This window comes from Cyprinus carpio, chromosome A2 (genome assembly GCF_018340385.1).
Source record: "Cyprinus carpio isolate SPL01 chromosome A2, ASM1834038v1, whole genome shotgun sequence".
Taxonomy (NCBI): domain Eukaryota; kingdom Metazoa; phylum Chordata; class Actinopteri; order Cypriniformes; family Cyprinidae; genus Cyprinus; species Cyprinus carpio.
In genome coordinates, this window is record NC_056573.1 from 2,454,438 (window position 1) to 2,466,212 (window position 11,775).

Consider the following 11,775-nt stretch of genomic DNA (forward strand, 5'->3'; position numbering starts at 1 on the left):
TGGAGCTTGTAGCCTAGAATTTTTTTTTCTAAATGATGTGAAAATCATCTTGTTTACTCACTTACAGAAAACAATATATTGATTTAAATTTTCTAAGACACTTTTTGTTGGTAAAAGTCATATGCGAGTAGGCGTCAACTATCATGAATTCACACCTGAGAAGACAAAGGCCTGCATAATGAGCTGCATAATGAGCCATTCAGTCAGCTGTGTCACTGAGAGGGATGAGTTACAAGAAAGAATGTGAGGACAAAATAACTGTATATAATTTTATGTTTGTAGTTTTATTTAGAATATATTTAATTATCCCACAACATAATTTAATATTCACTTGTGAGTACAGTTAAACAGTTTATTAGGAACAATCAAAGCTGACTTTCAAACTGAATTTTTTGCATCATTACTCCAGCCACACAATCCTTCAGAAATCCTTTTAACAATCTTATTTTCTACTAAAAAACATTTATTGTTATTATTATCATTATCATTATTATTATTATTATTATTATTATTATTATTATTATTATTAATGTTGAAAAGAGCTGAGAATATTTTTTTTCAGGTTTTTAGGGGGGACAAATTTGAAAGAACAGCAATGATTGTTACATTTGTTACAGTTACATTTATTGTTACATTTATATTATGTACATCAAGCTTTGAAATGGTATAGTAGTGTATATTGTTATTGAAACTTCATATATTTCACTTGATTATACATTTAGTCAGGAATTATAGTTTGGAAAAAGTCTTTGGAAAAAGTCTAACTAGTAAAATGTTTACACGTTATGTGAAAACTAGTACAAGTATATAAATAAATAAAAAGAGACTTACTCATGTTTATGAACTCTGCTGAATAAAGTGCTTCAGGATGTAGACACAGTGATCAATCCAAATCTCAAATCCTCACCACCACATCACATCTTTTTGGGGTGAATTATGTCTTATTCCTCTCATTCGCGAAGCAAACAGTAAAATAAAAAAAAACTTGAAGAACAATCTCGCTGCGTTGTCTTCTGTTGTGTGGGCGTATTCAAAAGCCGCGCGCTTCAGTGAAACATTTGAATCTCAAAAGCGCGCTCGGCGCGGGGGGCGTGGTCGCATTAAGAAGATAATGAAGGAAGACGTGAAAAACGGACATCGGGTTGTTTTCATATGGATTACTTTATCACAGAATATTTGTTTTCAGCAGCACTCGTTTAGTTTAAAAGTAGACATGTCAGGCTTTCTATAGATATCTCTCTCATGTCTCTTCGTTGAGTATTCACTGAGTTACACACAGTTCATTTTAATGACGCATTTGTAACTGAAGATCAGCGCAGACAAAGGCTGCAGACAGAACTCCTTGTTTGTTATCTTTATTTTATAAGTGCACAAAGTTTTGTTGTTATTATGTCTGTATACAAAAAAAAGTAGACCCTTTACAGATTCGATTGATTTTATTGCACTTCTCTGTACGATCAAAACTGAAAGTGTAATTTAAGTTCTTTTCGGGGTTATCAGGAGAAAATACCCCAAAACGCGTATACGCGTTAATCGACTCCAGAGGGTTTTAAAGAGAGAAGCTCTGAGTGAGTGGGGGGTTTAAATGGATGATATCTGGCAACCGCAAGCATAAACTTGTGGAGGTCCATTTTTTACCTCCTTTAGAGAAATTTTAGATGTAGAAAGTTATTTTTTAAAGTACATTTTAGTCATCTTTTTTCTTCAATGATATTGAATGTTGGATATAGTAACAGTTAGTGTTTAATGATTTCAGTGTTGTCTGTATCTCATCTCAGTTATTGATTTGTCAACAAATATTTTTCTCTATAGTTTTACTTCACTAAATGAGCACTAGTGCTGAGATTAAGGGCTTGACCTCTCTCGCTGAGGTCACAGTCTGTGAGGAGCAGCAGCGCCAGCGGATGAACCACCGAAGAGTCTCTGATGAACGCCTGACCGCTTGATTTGACCGCCGAGAAGAAGGTGAGCCAGCGACTCGACAGATCCGGATTTCCTCTGAAAGACACCAACACAAGTGTTAAGGATTTTATTTCAGTTAACCTTTATTTCACATAACAAAAAAGTTTTTTGGTTTTGTTGCGCATCATATTTCAGGTGGGAACGCTAATGCTGTTACTAAAAGATGGGACACAAAACTGTGAACCTGTAATCAAACACCGGCACTCAGTTCTGATGTGAAGAGGTAAACCAATCATAACAAAGCATTATAAAGCTACAATATCAAAACAGACGTAATGCTGATTCAATGTCTGTAATGCTCAATGTCAGAGGTGGAAAGAGTACAAAAATATTCTACTCAAGTAAAAGTACCATTACATGAATGAATTTTTACTTAAGTACAAGTAAAAGTACCAGTCTAAAAATCTACTCAAGTAAAAGTAAAAAGTAGTTCATTTAAAAATTTACTCAGAGTAAAAAATACTTAGTTACATTTTAACAGTGGGAGGGAGGCAAAAATGGGACATGCCTAGGGTGTCAAACTCAGTTCCTGGAGGGCCACAGTCCTGCCAGTTTTATATATAACCCTAATTAAAACACATCTGATCCAGCTAATCTAATCATTTAGGCTTATTTGAAACCTACATGATATGTGTGCTGGAGCAGGGTTAGAACTAAACTCTGCAGGGCTACGGCCCTCCAGGAACTGAGTTTGACACCCAGGCCTATTAATCTCAGACTAGTTGTTTTTAATTAAAGGAATCAGTTATTTAGAATAATAAGATATTTGGACTGTTACCAGGCAAATCAGTGTCAACAAACTCATCTTTTCAATGCAGAGGAAATGCAGAAGCTTCATCAGAAGTGGCATTTAGATGTATTTACACACTGTTTAGTGCAGGGCAAGAATGCACTTAACCTGCAGTTACAAATGCATGAATAATGTTTTGATATACAAGACAATAAAATGTTTGTATGATACTCATTTGAAATTATAAGAAATTCATTATTTAAAAAAAATCCAAAGATACTTTAAATGTGAAATTAAAACAGCCAGTATGTCAGCAAGTCTGTTAATAAGTGAGTCATTGCGATTGAACCGAATCATTTAAACGGTTGATTCATTCAGGAACGAAACACCGTCATGTTGCTCAGAGATGCAAAACTGTGCTTTGGTGGCTGTGTTTGAAATTATTTTTTGTTGTAATAATAGAGCAAAAACAGGCAATGTGGTGTCTAAAACGCAAGTCTCTTAATTAACTTGTTTACTGACCTGCTGTAAAAAAACAAAAAAAAACAAAATATATATATATATAATCATGATGATTTTCCGAGGAAAAGACGGCATTCTTTGTGTGATTTTGATTTACTATATGAAATTATATAAATATGTAAATTTTCTGCCCCTATATCTTTAATTTTGTGATCATTCTAAATGCATTTTACAAGACTGAATCACACAGTGAAAAGATTCGCACTCATAACGATGCGTGCACATCATTAAAACAACATTATGATATTATCGCCCGAACGATATATATCGCACACTCCGCAACCACTTTTATTTTGGCTAATTTGTGCAACAACCTAAATGTCAAAGCTTCATTTTAACCACCAATGCAATGATGGCAGTTATTTAGCTTACCTCTACAGTGCTTGCGAAGGGGTTGATGTACTTGTCGAGCATTTTATAAGCTGCTAGTTTGGTCTCCCTATGCAAGCAAAGCTTACACTGCACAATAAAGCATAAATATGGCCAGGGGTTCAGTTCATTTCCTTCGAGTTTGTAATGTTAGGATGTCATGTATAATGAGGCAATGGAAGCGTTGCTCCGTTTCGGTTCTTTATTCACAACTGCGTCACATCAAGCGGCATGAACGAACACACTGTTGACTCAATACCGTATATCTCTCATTAGCTACGCATGTCACAACAGGTATACGTTGCTCTATATATTACCGTATATTAACCTAACAGATTCTCAAACTATCATTACATCTTCCCTTTTTCAAAATAATATTCTGTAAACACATGAGAATGTCACAACAACAAACACCAACAAAGATAATAAACAAACATCTTTCAGTGTTCTTCTTTCTTGTCTTTTAACATCTTATTTAACAATTGTTCAGAACTTAAATCTTCTTTAGAATCATGAATGACTATCTAGGGATTCCGTGTAGACTACCGGTCACCCACATAGAAGCTGAGGATTATTCTGCCTCACGTGGCAATCTATGTACTAACTATGAAATCTTTCATGTATCCTGGCTGTTTAACAACTCTTCCTTTACGCGTAACAACCTTTTTAGGTTGTTCTGGAACTTCTTGTTCTAACGTTTTGATCCTGATTACTTACTTGGATATTGTTCAGCTTGTGCCAGTTTTCCTCTCTACACTTTTTCTTCATCGGAATCACGTTGGCATGAAGATGGATTGAGGAAGCGTAGATGCTTTCTGTTTCTTCTCAATTCTCCATTCTCTGTGCGAATTATGTAAGATCTTGGTGTTGTGTGTTTACATACAACCGTAGCAGTCTTGTTCCATCCTTTCTCATTGTCCGTTTTGACCTGTACAGGATCTCCAGGTTTGAGTCAGGCAACGGTCGACAACCATGACGTTTTGTCCATAATAAAGCTTGTTATTAGCTTTCGCCATATTGTCAGTTTCTCTCACCTTCGAAAAATCAGGCCACTCAGGCATCAGTTTCTTTTCCAGAACAGGATCCGGTGTTCTCAACTGACGTCCAAGCATCAACTGCGCAGGCTGTATCCTGTGCTTGGATGGGAGTCACCTCTGTAAGCTAGAAGAGCTAGAAAAAGGATCTTCTTGCCTGAAGAATGTGCTTTGCGGTTCTCACTGCTCGTTTCAGCCTCACCATTGACTGTGGAAAAATACGGGCTCGTGGATGATTGTGGGTGAAACTTGTAAGCTGCTGCTGCAAAATCTTGAAACTGGTGGACCAACGAATTGCGACCATTGTCAGTAACAGGGTATCAGGACAACCCCATCTGGCAAACATGTTGCTCAAATGCGTAATACCACCGTCTTCCCTGACATATCCTGGAAGATAGGCAATGTCGATGAATCTAGAAAAATAATCAACCACTACAGGTAGTTTGTTTGTTGACTTCGCAAATGTCAGCTGCAATTCCTCACCCACGTTGCGTCTGGTAATGGGGTATTCATCAGAGGTTCTCTGTGTTGTGCTGGTTTTATTATTCGATCAGAAAGCACAGTTCTCTATTGATACCTGGATCTCCTTGCTAATCCCAGGCCACCAAACACTTTGTTTTGCACGCTCTCTACACTTGACGATCCCCATGTGACCATCATGAAGTTTCCCCTCTTGACCTCAGATCTCATAACACTTGAACAATGGACCTGTCACTGTAAACAAGAAGGATCATCAACACACAGACCCCATATCCTTCACAGCGAAGTAAGGCTTGACGAGCTCTGCGAACTTGTGAAGGATACTGTGGCCAATCCCTGTCTAACGACGACTTCATCACCACTTGCAACTCAGGATCAGTCTTTGTGCTTTCAATGACCTCATTCAATCGTGAACATGACATTGGCCAGGCAGCTCAGGTGGACTCCTCCAAGCCGTAAATGTCATTATAAGCTCCACTGAATCAAGATGTGGTGTTTCAACACAAATGAACAGAAAGAGCATCAGCTACAACCAGTGATTTCCCTGGCACATATTCAGCTTTAGCATTGAACCTCATCAGTCAAAACAAGAGTCGCTGGCATCTCAAAGGAACCATGTCAATTCCTTGCTGTTGATGAAGCGGAATCAATGGTTTATGATCCTGTGTGAATTACAAAACTGTCCAGACGTACAAGTACTTGGAAAAATCTCTCACAACCCACACCACGCTGAGACATTCCTTTTTCAAGCTGTGCGTATTTGGTTTCGGTGTTGGTTAAGGTACGCGAACAGTAAGCTACAGGTCTCAAACATCCATCATGCTGCTGGAAAGGAGAGGACTCCTCCTAGTCCATAACTTTGCTAGCGTCGCTGCACTTACAATGGTTTGGTTTGGTCACGTCAAAGAAAAGAAAGAACTGGTGCTTCAGTCATGAGCTCTTTGACTCTTGGGAGCGCGCTCGTTCCTGTGCATGACTCTCAAAGTCCAAACTGTATTCGGCTTTAAGGAGGATCATTAAGTGGGCGGGTTATTCCAGCCACGGCCAGGTAGGTATCGACCTAGATAATGACACATTCCCAAAATCCTCTTTACTTCTGTCACATTCTGTGGAGGTTGAATACTCAGTATGGCCCTCAACCTTTTCTCATCTGGTCTGACTCCACGAGCATCAATGATATGACCCAGAAATTGTATTTGCTTTTGCCTCAAACAGACATTTGTCATCATTGAGTTTCAATCCCATCCCGCATCAGAAAGTGTCTTCAAGACCCTCTTTAAAACGACAATCGTGAATCTCTGGCGTTTCCCCCCTAGATGATTAGTCATCCATGTATGCTGCTGTACCTTCCATGGTCTCTTAAGAGGTTATTCATCTGCTACTTTGAAATATCTCTTGGTGCGCTGGAGATTCCAAAAAAGGAAGCCTATGAAAGAAATACCTCCCAAACAGTGTTATAAAATGTCGTGAATTAGCCACTCTCCTTCTCCAGGAGGAATTTGCCAAAATCCGCTCGCTGCATCTAGTATTGAAAACATTGTGTGCACCTGACAACTGGGGAAGTAATCATCAAGGGTTGGTAGAATATACCTTTCACGTTCGACTGCTTGATTTAAACGATTTAGGCCTACACATATTCTCACCTGGCCATTCTTCCTAGGCACAGGCACCATCGGTGCACACCATTCAGTAGGCTCATTAATTTCTTCAATCACGCCACACTTCATTCTGTCTAGTTCAGCTTTCACCTTAGAAAGTAAAGGGAACCGACACTCTCCCCTGGCTGTCGTAATGGCATATGGGACTGCGTCCTGCTTTCAGCTTGATTTTCACAGGATGCGGTTTTCAAAAGTCCAACCGACTCACCGGGTGAACTCAACGTCGTCAATCCGTTGACACTAACCCCAGGGCAGCAGAACTTCTCGTCTCAGCAAATTATTAACAGACTGACCTGTTATGACAAAAAACAGTAAAGCAGTACTTGTTTCCCTTGTGGTGCGTGCTTGTCTCAAATCTTCCTGAACTTCTTAATTTCCCTCCTGGACAATCCAGCGCTGCATTCACGAACATTAAGTTAGGCCTTGTGTTGAGAGCTTTATAAGTTTGTTCCGATATAACACTAATGTCTGCGCCAGTGTCTATCTTAAACTCCACGGTCCGTATCTTGAATCCTCAAGGTTATGGGACCATGCGTCACTTGAGTCCTTTACTTTGATTGCTCCAAGGAAAAAACGAATCTTCGTGCTCGTCCTGCACTACATTTACATCACTAACATGTAGAGTACGACACACAATAGCATAATGGCCCTCTCTTACCGCACTTTTCAAAAACACTACTGCTCTTTCTCGCTGGCATATCTTGACGCTCTTTGGATGTTGCTTGCCACAACGCATGCATTTCCCCTGAATTGGGTCATTTAATCGTGTGTTTTTCTGGCTATTTGTTCTCTGTGTCCATTTTCTCTTTCTGCTTTCTGGCTTGAACGCTCCTTTTGGTCGAAAATGATGCACTGTGCTTGTCTCCGTACGACTTCATTCAATGCTGAAGAGCTAGTCTGTTCGGAAACAATGACCTGACTTTTTATCTGTTCCGATTGCCGTGCGTGCCTACAACCTGCTCTCTCAAGCGACAAGTCAGACATCATTTGTAATCTTTGGGACATCTCTTTATCCAGAACACCCATCACCAGTCTGTCTCTTATATTTTCACTTTTAGCTTCTCCAAATGCGCATGTTTTCAGCCAGTTCATGTAAGCTACGAATGAATTCTTCCACGCTTTCACCCTGCTTTTGAACACGCTGATAAAAATCCTCGCCCGTTCATGTATCACATTTGACTTTAGGCACAAAGTAATTGTTTCAAAACTTTTCTAAAAAACTATGTCGGTACCTATTCTTGTCGCCATCCGCTGCATACACAATGTACTGACGATGTGTTCTGCCTCCTTCCCGAGAGAATATAAAAGCGTACAAACTTTGAACTTCTCCCGACTCTTTGTTTTGCAGCTTCGTGGCATATTCGGAATCTGTGGAAAGCGCTGCTATCCATTCAGGCCAGAGCTCGGGTATGACTGAAGTCAAAACTTTCGGGTGGAATGAAAACTTTGCCACTGTTGTCACGTTTGACTTCTGGACACCATGTAATGTTAGGATGTCATGTATAAGGAGGCAATGGAAAGCGTTGCTCTTGGCTTCCCGTTTCGGTTTCTTTATTCACAACTGCCGCGTCACATCAAGCGGCATGAACGAACACACTGTTGACTCAATACCGTATATCTCTCATTAGCTACGCATGTCACAAACAGGTATACGTTGCTCTATATATTACCGTTTATAACCTAACAGATTCTCAAACTATCATTACAGAGTTAAACTTCAGAATATGACGGAGTTTCGTTTTAAGCTGTGTCTGCACCACTAACGCCTGTTTTGTCGGTCTGCATCTTTCTTGTGATTATAGCGCCAGTTTGCCTTCCTGCCCATTATTTACTCCCATAGTTTCCAGGGAGCGATTTTTTTTATTTTTTTTACTCAGTAATTAATGTGTTTTAAAATGTAGCGAAGTACAATACTTCAAACAAAATATACTTAAGTAAAAGTAAAATTACTGATTTTAAAAAAATACTTTAAAAAGTAGAAGTACACAAAAAAGCTACTCAATTACAGTAACGCGAGTAAATGTAATTCGTTACTTTCCACCTCTGCTCAATGTATAAGGTCATGTCTTCAAAATGTATTTTCCTGTAGAAACAAATATTGAAAGGGTAAACGTGTGTAAGGTGAGGCCTTGAAACAATAAAACAAACATTTCAGTCACTCCATATCCAGTAATAGTTGTGTGTTTACCGGTTGACAGAGGAGCGGTGCAGAAGCACAGGGCTGCTTTCCGTACGATACGACAGATTCTCCGGACGAAATCTTTTGGTCACTGTGCCTCTTTTCACCTGGTGAAGTTCAGAAACTTTGTAAACAGATGTGCATCTTTACAGAAATTGTGTTTGGTCCAGATACAGTTTTTATTTCTGTGCTGTGGCCAATACAGGCTCGTGCACAAGAAATCATGCACCAAAACAACTGACTGTAGTGCATTTTTATTTTATGCAATGCAATGCTTTTCAAATCTGCCTGAAACTTTAAACAAGAAATTATATGATCTGCTTACAAAATAACAGATATGTCACAGCACCTGTATGAGGTGAGGGTAGAGTCCGGCGATCAGCATGGCTTTGACCAGCTGCTCCTGATGACTGTGTAGATTCAGACGAGACGACAGACGCAGACCTTCAGCAGAACCCTCCAGAAGTCCAGCTTCACACAGATTCTCACTGAACTGCTGCATCAGGCCTGTTTGAGACCAGAGCAAGCAATCACGTGAAGAACGTGAATTTATATCAATATATTTGTATCAAGCCGAAACTGATCGCCACACTAATCGATGGCACAAACAAGGAGCGAGACCCAAAGGAACACGAGACATCAGATTGTCATGAGTTTCTTGTATTGCTGCTGTAGCATCCTCTACCCCAGATTCGACTATGACAAGGCTTGTGAATACTGGTATTCTACCACCCCCTATATATCTTGAGAACAGATTTGAAGCATTAATGAATGCGGGCGAGGAATCCCCAAATGTGATTAAACATGGATCGGATCAGCCAGCAGCTAAACACACGCTACTAACAGGCGCTCAAGGTTGAGCAGGGACAGCGGCATTCAGCTCAGAGCGCAAGCCGAGCCCAGGACTCTGATAGTGGGTGAGACTTCTATTATCAGAAACATCAGTAGCAGGACTACAACAACATGCCCTGCCTTCCTCAAGCTCAGCAACGGTTTCTGATGTGAAACAAGGAACTTCAGAAACATTCTGATGAAGCACAAGACTGCAAATCGAATCATCCCTCCATGTGGGGAAGACAGATATTCGGGAAGAACAGTCAGAACTCCTTAAGAAGGACTTTCAGTGAACTCTTTGAAACACTTCGAAGACTCAAAGTCAGTCATTCATCAGTGGGAAACCACCTCCCAGCAAGGGGGAACAAATATGTTTTCACGGTTGCTTGGGCTGAACACATGGCTACAAAGATCTTGCAAATTTAAAAGGAGTGAATTTCATTCGACAACTTCAAAATTTTTTCTGGGGCCAATAGACAACCACTGTTTAAACCGGATGGCCTCCACCCAAACAAACTTGGTGCTAGAGTGCTTAAGGACAATATCTACTTTTCCCTCCGCCATCCTTCAGCAGAGTGTGTCAATTCATTCAGCACACACACACCAGGTCCGAGTCATCATGTGGTTGACATATCCCACAAGGACACTGATAACACGATGCAGCCACAACAAGCATTGCTGATAGACACTATCCACAGAGCTCCTCACAGACAGACTGTGATGTATCAAAACAGCTACAAGACTCAGCAGCCAAGGACGACTTTCTGGAAAACAGCCAGGGAAGCCAGGAGAACATATCACAGTCACCGGAAACACCAGAGACAGCCCTGCTCACCGGACACATTATCCCTCTCTCCAGAAAGGTGCTCCACACATTCTGTTTATCATTATTTACAGGCCTCCAAAATACTCTCCAGCCTTTGTTGAAGAGGTCACAGAAATGTTATCAATGATTTCCTCAGAGTTTGACTGTTTTGCTATTGCAGGGGAAAATAATATTTACATAGATAATGCAGAAACAAGACTACAAAAGAAATGATAATGGTTCTAAACACTTTTGACCTGATTCAGCATGTGCATGGACCCACACACATAGATGGACACACTTTAGATTTAATCATCAGTAGAGGTCTAAACATTTCATCCATTGTTATTAAGGACATAGGACTATTTGATCACTTCTGTATTTTCTTTGATATATTGATCTCTGCTACCACTGAATCTAGATCTGTCTCTGTCAGAAGGAGATGCATTAACGAGAACACACTAGTGTGCCGTTTTATGGAGGCTATATCTTTAACACCAAGCATTTCTGCAGACCTCTGTTGATATTCTCCTTGATTCCTTTAACTCAAAAGTTAAGAATGTTATTGATGATATTGCTCCAAATAATAGTCAGTAAGAAAACAAACAGACAGAAATCAGTTTGGAGAAGATCAACAGCAGTTTCAGACTATGAAAAAAAGACAAATGCAGAAAAAAGCCGAGCGATGTGGCGGAAGACGGAAAAAACTTGAAATTCACTATAGCATCTATAAAGACCAGGCTTCATGCTTTTAATGTGAAACTAGCCACAAGCTAGACAGACTTTATTCTCAACCTTTATAAACAGTAACTTAAACAACACTCGTACTCTTTTTTGCCACTGTTGAGAGACTGACAAACCCCCCAAGTCAGATTCCCCAGTGAAATGCTCTCAAAACAGCAAATGCAATGAGTTTGCTTCCTTCTTTTCTGAGAAGCTCATTAATATCAGGAAGGAGATTTAGCACATCCTCACGCAAATGCAGAGGTCAGACAGATTCGGCCTGCACAATCCAAAAAGATACTATGTCTATTTTTGAAGCAATTTGATAGCAAAAATTTTGGAAAAAATAGCAGCACCTAAAATCGTCAACCCTGCTATTTTTGACCACACTTCCCACATCTTTTTTCAAAAGTGTGCTTAACTGTTTAGAAGCAGATCTCTTAGAAGTGGTGAACGCCTCACTTCTTTCTGGGACATTT

At 39.8% G+C, this 11,775-nt stretch overlaps 1 protein-coding gene across 1 annotated transcript; it reads right to left on the reverse strand.

Annotated features, from left to right (window-relative positions):
- Positions 1 to 1,556: 1,556 nt before the first annotated feature.
- On the reverse strand, positions 1,557 to 9,474 carry LOC109052500 (ATP-dependent RNA helicase DHX30-like). The gene is made up of 3 exons (XM_019069929.2): positions 9,284 to 9,474; positions 8,944 to 9,041; positions 1,557 to 1,998 (listed from the first exon to the last, which is right to left on the reverse strand). Exons 1-3 carry the CDS (start codon positions 9,434 to 9,436, stop codon positions 1,815 to 1,817), a joined length of 435 nt encoding a protein of 144 aa, XP_018925474.1. The 5' UTR covers positions 9,437 to 9,474; the 3' UTR covers positions 1,557 to 1,814.
- Positions 9,475 to 11,775: the final 2,301 nt, after the last annotated feature.

Excerpts from the sequence above, each read along its gene's own strand:
- LOC109052500 (XM_019069929.2), bottom strand. The coding sequence starts at position 9,436 with ATGCAGCAGTTCAGTGAGAATCTGTGTGAAGCTGGACTTCTGGAGGGT. Across the intron at positions 9,042-9,283 it reads TCTACCCTCACCTCATACAG|GTGAAAAGAGGCACAGTGAC; the intron begins GTGCTGTGACAT and ends GAACTTCACCAG. Across the intron at positions 1,999-8,943 it reads CACCGCTCCTCTGTCAACCG|AGGAAATCCGGATCTGTCGA; the intron begins GTAAACACACAA and ends GGTGTCTTTCAG.